Below are 14,235 nucleotides of genomic sequence, written 5' to 3'. Positions count from 1 at the left end.
CTCACTAATACATAAATTTTGAATGGAAACTGAATTTTAGGATTTATAATTGCACAGCTCAAATCTAGGCTACTATATGCTGACAACATAGTTTGTTTTTATTGCATGAATTCAGAGGAACAATAACAATTACTAAGAGTGTGTGAAAGATAAAATTCTCCCCCAAAGAAATCTATTACAAATTATAGAAGTAAATCATAATCATATTTATAAATTATATTCATATATCAATAAATCTATTTAATTTCTAAAATGACAAATATCATTTTAGTGATGCAAAATCCATTGATAGAAACAGATTCACTGAAGTGATTGCATCATGCTGCTCATTTTATTAAAACAATTTATATAAAAAGATTGGGAAAAAACTCTTGTAAAATAATTGTTTACCACATTTCTCAACTGAAATAACTTCTTTATTAAAATCATTTTTAGATGCTTTGCAGTACATAATTATAAAAGAAATCCATATGAATAGTCAATGCAAATTGACTTTTTAGTCTTTTTTTTCCATAATGTCAACATTACTTTTGCTTTGCATATTTTGGGTATTTTCATCTTTGTCAGTGGAAGAAAGATTTTCTACTATGCTGGCTTCCATTAACATTTTTTCATGCTGTCCATTCAATTCATCTTCTATTATTGTTGGTAACTGATTGATGTTTTTGGTTTTACATTCAAATTCAAATTCTTCTAGCACTTGCCCCGAAGTATCAGTAGATGCTGTTTCCAACTGATCTTCTAAATTTTCTTCTTTCCTTTTTGCTTTGAATACTTCAAGTCCCATCATTCTCAGGTAATGCAATCTCTCATTCTTGGGCACGAAAGCACGAAGAGATGTTTTGCCAAGCCAACCACACAGCAAAATAGAGCACTGATGGGTGTCTTGTTTGCTACAAACAGACAAATGCATACACTGTTGATGCTTCAATTTTACTTTCTTCAAAAGATTCATTAGTAATTTTAAACTATACTACTAGCTTGTTTGTTCTAGGATCCTAGAAACAGGGGTTCGTTGAAAGCATTAAATTAATCTTTTCATTATTTCTGTTCAGTTTATATTCAAAAGGATCTGTACATCCACACACATTTCCATAAACTGAACACAGAGGTCACTTACCTTTGGTCTGGTTCGTATTTCAAGACTATGCTACCCATAGCTGAAACAAAGAGAGTGTAATGTTTTAAAATAGCAGATTATTATAATACAAATGACATTAATCTTTAGCCATTCAACCTATGACCCACAGTTATTCTCCATAGAATTTGCTGAACACTACCATCTTTTCTATCAAAGCAAATGTTATGAAACTATTGATATTCTTGAGCTGCTATTGATAATGTTGGGATAATGATCTTCACCAAATAGAGGAATTTTTAAATTTCACTAGCTCTCATTCACGCAGTGAACTTGATTACTGGATTATCTTTAGTCCCAACATCAGCCTTTGAGGCATTCATTCTTAGAAAATAAAAATCATGGATGGCTACAGTCTACAATCATTTAGGTCAAGTGAAAACACAAAAAGTAAAAGTGAGAGAGCAGAAAGTATTCTGGAGAGTTACCTTCTGAAAAATGGGCATTTATGAATAGTTGCCATCAATTTTCACCATTAATATAAAAAAAGGTAACCAGTTGGAAATCAACTACTCTAACACTAAATAATGTAAATCAAATCTTGAATCTCAAATAACTATTAATTAGTTACCAAGTAACTATTACTTACCCATTCCATTCAGTTGACTGCGTGTTTCAGTACTGAACCTGCTTAAGAATGGATTTTCTTCAGTTAATAAAATTTTAATATCTTCTATGCCAGCCGTAATAGCTCTGGCACTGATGAAAGGATGCAATGTATATATGCCCTGGAATTGAAAGACATGATTTTTATAATATAGCCATTTCAAAACAGAAATCTATTCTCAAGGGAAGATTTTCAGTATCTGAATGGAATATAATAATAAGAAACCGAAATAGCAACATCTTCTGGCTGTGCCAGAAGTATGAAATAGTATGAAATAAAATATACAGTCAATTAATCAACTACATCAATGGTGCAGTCTTCTAACCATACAGGGTGAATTAAAACATCCTCAAACTTCTATTACTTTCATGTTAAACATATACATACATACAACCGGCACACATGCATGCATAAATTTGCCTGGACAAGTCCCGGCAGTTTCCCGTCAGAAGTGGTTCGGCACTGCTTTCTTCCTAGGGCTGAGAGAATGATGGCCCAACATCACCCAGTTAGTTTCAGGCCTTAGGTGGGACTACAACTCACAGTCTCCTGGTTTGTAAGCTAATATCATAAGCACTGAAATGAAGATACTTTAAAAAACCTGACATAGAAACTTCAATAGATTGCCATTCTATTCCAACAATCCTACTAACTCCATAAAAAATATACAGCAATTTAGGCAGACACGGTATTAGCATGCACAGGTAATCCTCAACTTACAACAGTTTGTTTGATGACTGTTCAAAGTCACAAAGGCACTGAAAAAAAATGACTTGCAACTTTTTTTTCACACAACCATTGAAACATCCCCATGGTCACATGAGCAAAATTAAACAGCTTAGCAACTTACTCAAATTCATAACAGATGTAGTGTCCCGGGGGTCATGTGATGCCCTTTTGCGACCTTCTGACAAGTAAAATCAATAGGGAAGCCAGATTCACTTAATAACCATGCTACTAATTTAACAACTGCAGTGATTCACTTAACAACTATGGCAAGAAAGATCATAAAATGGGTCAAATTCATTTAACAACAGTCTCGCTTAGCTACAGAAATTTTGGGGTCAATTGTGATTGTAAACAGAGGACTACCTTTCTTTCTTTCTAATGGAAGAAGCAATATTCTCCAGTGCCACTTAAACTTCAGTCCTAGTCTAACATCTTAAAACAGGGAACTTCTGTATTTCTATATGCATGGATCAATCTAAGCATTGTTAACAGAGATCAATTCTACTACAAATCTATGTAAAATGTAACATCATTGAATAGCACAAAATTGTTAATGTGAAATAAATTTCCTAAATAAAATAAAACTTCTCTTTAAAAGGAAATCTTATTATGAAGTTCTCTTGCTATATATTCCAAGGTACTGTTCCAGGAAACTGAAATATTCTTTTGATGGTTTCTAAGGTGATATGGTGCAGTGGTTAAGGAGATGAACTAGCATTGTAGTGACTATATTTTAGGTCCATTTTAGGTATAATAATAAAATGAATGAATGAGCATTGCCATTTTTAAGTCTTAAGCCTATTTATTTTTTGCTTACAGATAAATCCTTTTGTCTCAACCATTAATTATAAGATAACCCCACCAGTTTGAAGCTGCTAAACAGTTATCAGTAAATATGATTATATGTCACTTAGGCCTAAAAATATTAAGATTGTGTTACTTAATGGTGACACTGACTGATTACTATACTTATCTTGAATACTTTTAAGTTTTACTTTAAATTCTTGAGCTCCAAGGCTGTTTCATATGTGAGAAAAAGATATCTGCCAACTATCGTGAGTTATATTGCCCTTGTTTTTTTCAAAATGGTGAAGTACAAATAAACTAAGTAATAGTAAAAACAAACATAATGTAATGAAGTGAACATAAAAGCACACACAGCAATAACACAGGACAAATCTAAATATTGCAAGTTGTTGTTGTTTCCAGGATTATTATGGAAAACTATAACGTAATAATAATGCATTCATTCTTACCTCTTGTGCTAATCTGAAGGCACAACCATCTCCATCATTATTGCGGCACCACACTTTGATTCCTGTATTAATAACCTATATGGGGTTTAAAAAGTAGGATATTTCAGCATATTTAAGCATTATAATACCCAATTAGTAATTTGAAGCAGTTTGGCAGGAGTCAGCACCAACAACGATGGAACAATACAACAATATATACTGATAAAAGCGAGACAGGAGATAGAATAGGCATTTCCATTAATCACATAAAGATTATACTCAATATGTATCCAATATTATATTGAATATAATAAATATTGAAATATAGGTATGATTTCTCAAAGGAGCATAGTTTACTGAAACATCTCATGAGGGATTTGGTACTAAAGATCCATTTAAGGTCTAGATCTAGGAAGCTACTCAGGAAAACAGACTCAGTGAAGGCATGCAAACTATATGCTTGCAGCTGTCCTCAATAAATGTAAATCAAAAGCTCCTACAGGGCAAAGGGCCGCTGGGAGAAAAACTGCTCAAGTTTATTGGAAAGACTAATTACTCTGAATGCATTTTTGTAAGTCTAAGAGGAGAACCTGCTGTCATCTTCCATTTTACTGAGCAAGAAATGGACATTTTCAATTACCATGGGCCTATTGTCCCACCACCCCACATTGGTCTTGTGTTCTGGCAAGTAATATGTCTGCATAGCATTGGGGTTGGGGAATGGGCATCATGATTGTATCTTATGCACATGGTATATTTAATTAATTAATACTTCTAACAGAAGTTAAGTTGCACTCTAAGTTTATTTATCAACTCTCTCTGGCTTTCTAGCAACCAAGACTTTCCCTATAAATATTGCTAGAAAAAAAGCTCACATAGGGATAATAGCTGATTTGCAGCCCAGTAATTGAGAGAACTATGGGGTGCATTTGTGGCTAAGTCACATCTTGGTGATTAAGGTGAATAAATCTGTAGCTATATAAAACTTTCACTTTCAAGTTAACCCTGGTTTTAAGATTCATGCTACTAAGCAATCAACTGCATGTGTATAGTGGAAGTATAAAAGAAGATTAGCTGATAAAAGTGCCACTTTGGCTATCACTCATGAAGCAGTACATAGACCAGAGATGATATCGAAATGTAAATGGATGACATATTGAGACTTATTAATATTTGAAAAAGAGGGATTTAAGATAAAGACAAGAGAACAATTAGGATTTGCTTGTGATTGGTTTAATTATTATAGCATTTTTGAAAGATTTAAATTTTATTTTAAAAAAAGTTTTGTTTTCACAGGAACTAAATCTGTACTGGATGTTAATTTATGTTCTGGAAATGACCACTTGATTTCTAAAGTATATAAAAATGTTACTCAAGATGAATCCAGAAGATGAATATGGTAAAGTGGGCAAAAATTGGGTATAATATAATGCTAGATAAATGAGAGAATGTATGGATGAATGGACTAAAATTTACATTAAATTATAGCTTGAAAGAAAACTTTTATAAAATGATGTATTGTTGGTACTTGACCCCAGATAAACTAACGAAAATATATAAAGGGATTTCTAATAAGTGCTGGAAATGTAGTCAAAATCCAGATTCATTTTATCATAAACAATTTGGGCTGCTATTTGTTCACATGGTGACTGCCGAGAGAATTGTACTTGCTAAACACTGGAAAGAAAAAGGGATGCCGATTGTTGAAGAATGGAATTTAAAATTGACTGAATTAGCAGATGGTCAAATTAACTGCTTTCATTAGAGATAATGGACTAGACAGCTTTATAAAAGACTGGAAACCACTTGTGGACTTTCTACATGCTAAATAACAGATGGTTAACAGAGGGATTTGAATATTAGTGTAATGTTTAGCTTAACCTGTTGACTGCTTTTTCATTCATTCATTCATTCATTCATTCATTCATTCATTCATTCATTCATTCATTCATAAAAGGGAAGCAGTATTGCTTTTTCTTTTTACCACCCAGCAAGGGTGGATCCTACATGTTAAATGTTAAATTTATTTGAACATTTTTTTCTCTTTTTTATACACATTTTTTCCTTTTTTGTTGTTGTTAGGGTTGAATGTATGCTTTTGTTTTGTTTTTCTGTTTGTATTTTACTTCTTATGATAAAACAATAGTTTTTTAAAAAACATTCCCTTTCACTTTTCCAATAATCATCTGTGTAATCACATGTAATATGATCTCTCCTCTGAACATACAGTGTTCCTTGGAACGTATTAGAGCTGCTTTTTGACAGCCCCATGAAATGCTATCTCCACTCGGCATGCCTACTGGATCTACTGCCAGTTATCTCAATTCCTTGGGACACTGTAGGGATATCCTACAAAGTAGACAACATTTTGGGATAAAAGGAAGATTGAGTGATCATCTGTGCATTCATACAAGGAACCACAGTTACAGATAAATTACACAGTCTTTTTCTTGGTAATCTTGGTAAACCACACATAGAGATAGCTTGCAAACTATACTCATCAGAGGTAGGGCAAATACTGTATTTTTCAGACCATAAGACGCACCTGACCATAAGACGCACCCAGTTTTTAGAGCAGGAAAACAAGAAAAAAAATATTCTGAACCAAATAGTACCGGTAAACTAAAACAGGGCTTTTCAACCTTTTCATCCATTGTACCACTTTTAGGACAAGGCAATGTCCGAGTACCACCAGTAGCCCAGCAAGGTGTCAAAAACTTGACCCCCCCAAAAAAGAAAAAAAAATGATAAAGTACAGGTAGTCCTCGACTTACGATTCACTTAGTGACTGTTCAAAGTTACGACGGCACTGAAAAAAGTGACTTATGACCATTTTTCACACTTATGACCATTGCAGCATCCCCAGGGTCATGTGATTTACATTCGGATGCTTGGCAATCGATTCATATTTATGATGGTCATGTTGTTCCAGGGTCATGTGATCGCCTTTTGCAACCTTCTGACAAGCAAAGTTAGTGGGGAAACCAGATTCACTTAACAATCATGTTATTAATTTAATTTCTCTCTCTCCTTCTCTCTCCCCCTCCCTCTTTCTCTCTCCTCTCTCCCTCTTTCTCTCTCTCCCTTTCTCTCCCTCTCCCTTTCTCTCCCTATTTTTCTCTCCCTCTCTCCCCCTCCCTCTTTCTCTCTCCTCTCCCCCTCTCTACCTTTCTCTCCCTCTTTCTCTCCCTATTTTTCTCTTTTCCTCTTTCTCCCTCCTTCTCTCTCTCCCTCTATTTCCCTCCCTTCCTTTCTCCTTCTCTCCCTCTTTCTCTCCCTATTTTTCTCTTTCCCTCTATTTCTCCCTTTCTCTCTCCCTGTATTTCCCTCCCTCTTTCTTTCTCCTTGTTTCTCTCTCCCTTTCTCTCTCTCTCCCTTTCCCTCCCTCTTTCTCTTCCTCTTTCTTTCCCTCTTTCTCCTTCTCTCTCTCTCTCCCTCTCTATTTCTTTCTCCTTCTCTCTCCCTATCTTTCTCTCCCTCCCTATTTCTTTCTCCTTCTCTCTCTCCCTATCTTTCTCTCCCTCTCTATTTTTCCCTCTCCCTCCCTCTCCCATTGTCCCTTCCTTCTTTCCTTCCTTCCTTCCCTCCCTCTTTGTCCTTCCCTCTCCGCGTTAGAGCAGTACCCGCAGAGGCAGCCCTGCGGCCCGGCTTTCTCTTGCAGAAAGCAAGCTGAAACGGAGGGAGGGAGATTGCCAGGAACGCGATCTCGTGCTCCTGCAATCTCCCTCACTCGGTTTCAGCTTCCCTTGCTACAAGAGAAAGCAGGCTGAAACGGAGCGAGGGAGATTGCAGCAGCACGAGATCGCGTTCCTGGCAATCTCCCTCACTCCGTTTCAGCCTGCTTTCTCTTGTAGCAAGGGAAGCTGAAACCGAGCGAGGGAGATTGCAGGACCGCGAGATCGGCGTTTCTCAGTACGTGCGGATTCGTGCTCCTGGCAATCTCCCTTGCTTTCCACTTGCGGAGGTTGGGGCTGGCCATACTTCGGACCATAAGACACACCCTTGTTTCCCCCCCCACTTTTGGGGGTGAAAAAGTGCGTCTTATGGTCCAAAAAATACGGTATGTCACTGTAGTACACAGGAAGGCAGCCCTTCTTCAAAAACAGCATCCAGCAGTATTCGAACATTGGGACCTTTGGGATCAAACGGTGTATCAACAAATATCAGGGAATGATAATACTGCTGGTGGTATTACACCTGCCCTTAAGAAGTGACTCCACAGTGTGCAGCACAGGAAGCTTGAGCTTTGTTAGTTGACTGATATCTATAATCCAACTTGCTATTCTTTGTGGTCAGGCAATTAAGTCTCCCTTAGACATAAGTTTTTCTTTGACAATACATATAAAATGGAAGTTGCGACAACTGTCAGAAAGACTGCTCTAGACATAAAAAAAGCCAAGACCTGCCAAACAGTTAACAAATTCAAGGATGGTTCCACTAGAACTGTTTGAAAAGAAAAATAACTAAGCAAATGAATTAAAGTACTGCATGCCATGCAATGCAATGCTGCAGTAGCATTTTTTTGAAGGGCCAATTGCCACTTGAAATGAGTAAAGAGATGAGTGACATAGCAAAGCGGCAAAAAGCTGCAATGACAATAGTGTTGTGTTCTTTCATTCTTACACAGGATAACATTTTCTTCTTTTATATAATGTGAGAATATACTTCTACGTAAAACCTATCTGGGACTATTACCGGTAGAGTGGGTGGAACTGTACTTCAATATCAAAATTGTTGATAACAACGCAACCAATGTCACTGATTCATCCAAATTTATCAATTCAATGGCTGAAGTTATAACCACAATGGTTACCAAAAGTGTGGGAAATCTTAATAGTAATAGCACCTAAAGACTTATACCTGCTTCATAGTGTTTTAACAGCCCTCTCTAAATGGTTTACAAATGTCAGCATACTGCCCCCAACAATTTGAGCCCTCATTTTACTGACCTCAAAAGGATGGAAGACTGAGTCAACCATGAGCCACTCAAAATCAAACTCCTGGAGTGAGCAGTGAGTTAGCCTGCAGAACTCCATTCTGACCACTGCGCCACCACGGCTCACAGCTAATGCCCAAGACGTTCTACCTGAACGTGCTTATGAATAGCCCTGATTAGTATTGATATTGCAACATCGCATGCTTGAACGGCCTGTTCCCAAACCAGAAATCAAAGTTGAGAGGAACTGAAGTGCGCCTATGTGATAACATTTTGAGAACAGCAAAACCTCTTCCAAAGCACGAAAGACATAGCAGCTGATTCAAAGGGGAAGTTTATTTCTTCACTTAACATATTTTCTAGCCTTCAAAATCATGACTATACACACAGAGCACTGTTACCTTCCCACCGAAGTGGCACCTATTTCACTACTTGCACTTCCATGGTTTTGGACTGCTAGGTTGGAAGGAGCAAGGGGCAAGTAACGGAAGCTCACCCCGTTATGTGGCACTCAGGTCTGGTGCCCAGGCTGTCAGCTTTACAGCTGACAAGCTCAGAATCTTTAACCACTAAGCCACTGTACCCAAAGGCATGCCAAATCTGTAGCACCAAGGTAACAGTTAAAATAGTTTTTTAACGTAAACTCTAGCACAAAACAAAATAATGCAGTAAGCATTCAAATATAGACTGTATCTCAACAGAGCAGATTGAGATTCTATGCCTTTTTATTGATAAAATAATATTTGAAATAAATGGCATTAAGTCCCATTTATTTACCGTATTTATAAACTATTCCGATCCCAAAGAACTGGGCAAGAGCAAACAAAAAGAAAAATGCAACAATAAATAACTAATTACAAATCAATATCAAAATAAAAAAGTAACATAAAAGAAAGGCACAAGGTAAGTGCCCACATTCAGTCAGCTGGGACTAACCAGCTAGAATAAAGTAGCTTTAACCTGATTATGAAATTCCAGCCAGGTGGGGTTACACACACTTCTGAAAAGAGTTTATATTATAGAGTTTATAGGTGGAGGATCTGAGAAGATCTGCCATCTGTTGAGCATGCAGAGCAGAGAAGGCATTTTCTGTACTCATTAGTAAGCAACTCAACCCTAAAAAATGTAGAGATACCTGCAAAACTGCAGTGTACAAAGAAGACATGCCTAGTTTTGAGACATTTTTTTTCTGCACAACTGCACTAAAATTGATAGGGAAAATGTACTTCTTTAATCAAATGTAACAAAAGACAGCTATTTTCAGGAGCAGATTACCTCAACTCCACTTAAGAATGAGGATTTTTACTGAAAACATAAATACAAATCAAACCTTTAGCTTTTCACTGTTGTTTAACAGTACATCGCGTATCTCCTTGGAAACCATATACACCTGTCTTTTCTTTCCTTCCTGAGTACGAGTTAACAAATTCATCTTAGGGAATGAAGGATCCAGTGCATAAAAGCTCCTAAAAATAATTACAAGTATTAAGTGTAATCATCCTATTGCAATTTTATATAACATGGACAATTCTGGAGGTTTTTTGTTGTTGTTGTAAAAATACTGATTTTAATGGAACATACTCAACTGTAATTGAATGGGTAAATGTAGTATATTTAAGGTCTAGAACATATTCTACTTTACTTTGGGACTCATTTTCTTCTAAAAAAATCGCATGATTTGGATTCAGTGAACACGAAGTACAGCATTCAATTACATGGAAGTAACAGTGCAGTACCACAAAAACTGGAGGTGAGGTGACGTTACACTATAGTGTAAAAATATGGCAACCAAATCATCATGAAAGGTGCGTAACAGAAGTGGAAGGCACTAGGCTGAGAAAGGGTACTTTTGCTAGCTAGAGAAATCTAACAATAGGTTTGTCCAAATAGAAGGTCTTATCTGATACATATTCTCCCATATCAAAAATGCTTTTTTCTCAGAACAAATGATGCTTTTTTATTGGCATAAAGGCATCTCTGGATACAGAGCTATGATCCAAAAAAAATATATCCTTTCAGAAATATTAACCTTAGGATTTCAAAAGCACAAATTATTCATTTTAAAAATATTGGCTTGTGCCATTTCATTTGTATATTTGTCCTTTATTATGTTTTTTACTTTCAATATTTTATTTATGCTCTGTTTATTTAAAAAATTCTTGGTATCACCCAGTCAACAGGCTGCATCTCGTATGAAATAAATAAAAACAGTAGGAGTACGGTGAGATTTTGATTTAATATATATTAAAAGACAATCAAGCCATCTTTAGATGTCAACCATATCCACACAGCATATATGTTTATAATTTATTTTCAGTTTCCAACAGACTATCCATCTACTTCTTTATTAGATTTCTATCCTGCTTTTCATTCAAGGAGCTCAAAGAGGCATATAGAGTACTCCTAGTTTTCCCAACAACTATCTTGTGAGGTAGGTTTAACTGGCCCAACATCCCCCAATTAACACACTTCATATAGAAATACTATATGTTCTATTCCACTTTATTTTCTTTAATATGTTAAGTGACATTCATAAGCTCTAGAATTTATTAAGTAAACTATTATATGGAAAATAAAAAATACATCTTACTGAATAGGAGGAAACAAAGGATCTTCTACAGGAAGAAAAACAAATGGATCTTCTTTGTATCCAAAAAGCTTCATTTTTTTAGATGGTGGAGGTCTGCAAGAAAAACAGAAATGTCCATAGCTTACCACTTATTCTGGTATAGTTAAATATCTTCCTTTCCCCACCTCTGCAATTTCCAAACATTATCACTTATTTCAAAATAGAGGTTGGCCTGTATAGTCCATAGTAAACATACATAGAAAAGCTTTAGTATAATGAACTTGCTTGATTCAGCAGGTTTAATTGTAACATTTTTGTTGTTGTTCAAAGTGGTAATTGCCAATAATATATAATTTCAACAAGGAACTAAATCTTTTTTCAAGGTCAGCAGTCTATTAGGAAATGCAGAACAGCCTTTTAATATTGAGATTAGTTAGTATTGCTTCTGATTTTTCTATTATAACATGGCTTTCACATAACACCAAGTATTTAAGTACATTACACAAGGTCTGATTATTCAATTTTTGTGAGTCACTTCATGTTTATATCATGTTTATATCAGGGGTCTTCAAACTTGGCCCTTTTTATGACTTGTGGACTTCAACTCCCAGAATTCCTCAGCCAGGCACACTGACTAAGGAATTCTGGGAGCTGAAGTCCACAAGTCATAAAAGGGCCAAGTTCGAAGAACGCTGATCTAAGTAGTACTCTTGATATTCCTAGTTATAACAGTGATGAAAGAGTAACTCTGTGACCAACGCCCATATTTACAAGCATCACAGCTTTCTGGAATTGAAACTCCAGAAACTTTCAATCACATGTTCCCTATTACAATCGGTTGAATGTATTGTCTTGTGCCTGACCTATTTCTCAACCCACCCACCCACCCCCAAATCACTGAGCAATTGCTTAAGATTGTTTGATCTCTTCCTGAGCTTCTTTTCTCAGTGCCCCCTAAAAAGTGCTAATTGCAAATTAAGAAGTTCGGCTCTTTTGATCTTAATTAGCTGGCCAGAGCCATTGCTTGAAATTGATAAGCCCCCAATCAGTTTCATACTAAAGGTTTTTGTTTTGTCTCCCTTTGAGCTTTTAGCTCACAGAAAACAGCTGGAACTACTGCATTCCTTTCGATGTATAGTCCCCATTGTGTGCCTGTTTATACTCTGCACTTTCTGCGTCACATGAGAAAAGCTCATCTTCCTTCCCCTGTCCTGACCACTTTCTACAGGGGGATGATTGAGAGCATCCTGTCATACAGCATCACAGTCTGGTTTGGAAGCATCCCTGCTTCAGACAGGAAGGCGGTGCAGTGAGTGGTGAGGATGGCCGAAAAGATCATTGGCAGTTCCCTCCCCTCCATCCAAGACATAGCACAGAAACGCTGCTTGAGCAGGGTCCGTAGGATTGTCTGGGACACTACACATCCTCTTCACGACCTGTTTTCCTTGTTACCTTCTGAGAGGAGGCCTCGTGGTATCCGTAGCAGAACATCCAGATTGAACCATACTTTCATTCCATACAGCATTAATCTTGTGAACTCTCAGGCTTCCTCCTTCCGTTATATATTCAAGGTGGACAGTATTTAATATTTTACTGTTATGTATATGTAGGGGTGTGGGTCTATACATACGTTGTTTATAGTATGTTTTAGGCGTGTGTCATGTATGTGTTTCACTTTGAGAACGGGCAACTAAATTTCATTTTTGATGTGTGCTGTTGTGCTCACACTAAAAAAAATGACAATAAAGATTATGTATATTCTATAATTCTCTTCTTAATAATTATTCCAGACTAAGGTAAGTACTCTAAAGCATAGGAGAATGTGGGGAAAAGACTACAATATAAGATTTGCTCTTTGACTTCCTCATGAAGAAGTTCCAGAAACCTTCCCCGCTATTTGGGCTCATATTTGGGGTTATATCTTTCCAATGAAGGAAAGGAAAGCTGAAGTAAAATTATTAAGCATAATCAGTCATATGATTTTTCATTTGGTGACCAGTTCACTAGACTGAGTTGTTAACCCAAATGTATTCGCTAAACAAGGATTTTATGTATAACACTAAGCCAGAATTTTTAGTTGTGTTTTTGAACAATCTGGAATTATAATTTGATTGACCAATTCTTGGTTGGTTCTCAATTTCTTCTCCGGTACTTAGTACCTATCTAAAGCAGATAGCTCTAGTGTGTTTGTGGGATCATTTCATCATATAACATGATTTTTGTCTGTGGAGCTCCTGTGATTTATGGCAGCTTTGAGCGATAGCCTGTATTTGTGCTCTCTCTCTCTTTTCTTGGTGACAATGAATGTCAGAGTATGTTTCATGGTGAGAGTTAAGTCTGTTTGGAAGGGATCTCTTTATGCTTATAGGATGTGAGTTTTGTTTGTGTGTCTTCCAAAATTTTTGCCTTTCAATTATAGGTTTGTGTTTCTTGGGAACATGTTTTATGTGGTTTACATAGGTTATATGTTTACTAGCGTGTATATATTACTGATACTATAAACTTATATAATAATAAAGTTATGTATTATTATAAATATAGGCAAATTGTTGTCCTGTTTGGTATGTGGTTTAATATTTGATATTTGGAGATTAAGAGAGCTTCATCTTTACTTATGCTATGGAGTAGTTGGTGGTGGAAAGATGATGGTTGCCAGGGCAACTGAAGAGAAAGGTTTTAGACTGAAGAACAGTGACTTTCTTAACTTCTCTTGTTCTGCATTATTTTGGAATAGGATAAGACTAACAAATAAGGAATCAGCCAGAATATGGTTCAGACACCAAGGTAAAACAAATCGTGGCTCAATGTGGTAAGTAAAGTGTATTCATTCCAATTATTATGTGTCTGCTATTTTAATGCTATTATTCTCAGGCCTATGGCATGTATTACACTACACCATCAAGGGAATTTAAAATATGCTTCATCTTTTTAGCAGAAAACCACGTTCTTTTCAAACGGCTAGACATTAAGAACTTATCAATAATTCTATGCAATTTATTGTGATCTCGTAGTTTTCCTTAG

At 36.2% G+C, this 14,235-nt stretch overlaps 1 protein-coding gene across 1 annotated transcript in view; it reads right to left on the bottom strand.

Annotated features, from left to right (window-relative positions):
- Positions 1 to 191: 191 nt before the first annotated feature.
- Positions 192 to 14,235, bottom strand: part of NSUN2 (NOP2/Sun RNA methyltransferase 2) — a 42,689-nt gene continuing 28,645 nt past the window's right edge. The window contains exons 14-19 of the mRNA XM_083360626.1: positions 11,236 to 11,328; positions 9,976 to 10,111; positions 3,731 to 3,805; positions 1,728 to 1,866; positions 1,121 to 1,160; positions 192 to 893 (exon numbers count right to left, since the gene is read on the bottom strand). Of these exons, the coding sequence (XP_083216752.1) occupies positions 497 to 893; positions 1,121 to 1,160; positions 1,728 to 1,866; positions 3,731 to 3,805; positions 9,976 to 10,111; positions 11,236 to 11,328 (880 nt within the window). The 3' untranslated portion in view covers positions 192 to 496. The remainder of the gene's footprint in view (positions 894 to 1,120; positions 1,161 to 1,727; positions 1,867 to 3,730; positions 3,806 to 9,975; positions 10,112 to 11,235; positions 11,329 to 14,235) is intronic.

The sequence above is a fragment of the Vipera ursinii genome, assembly GCF_947247035.1.
Source record: "Vipera ursinii genome assembly, chromosome: 3".
In the NCBI taxonomy this organism is placed as follows: Eukaryota; Metazoa; Chordata; class Lepidosauria; order Squamata; family Viperidae; genus Vipera; species Vipera ursinii.
This window is presented reverse-complemented; position numbering and strand designations above follow the sequence as displayed.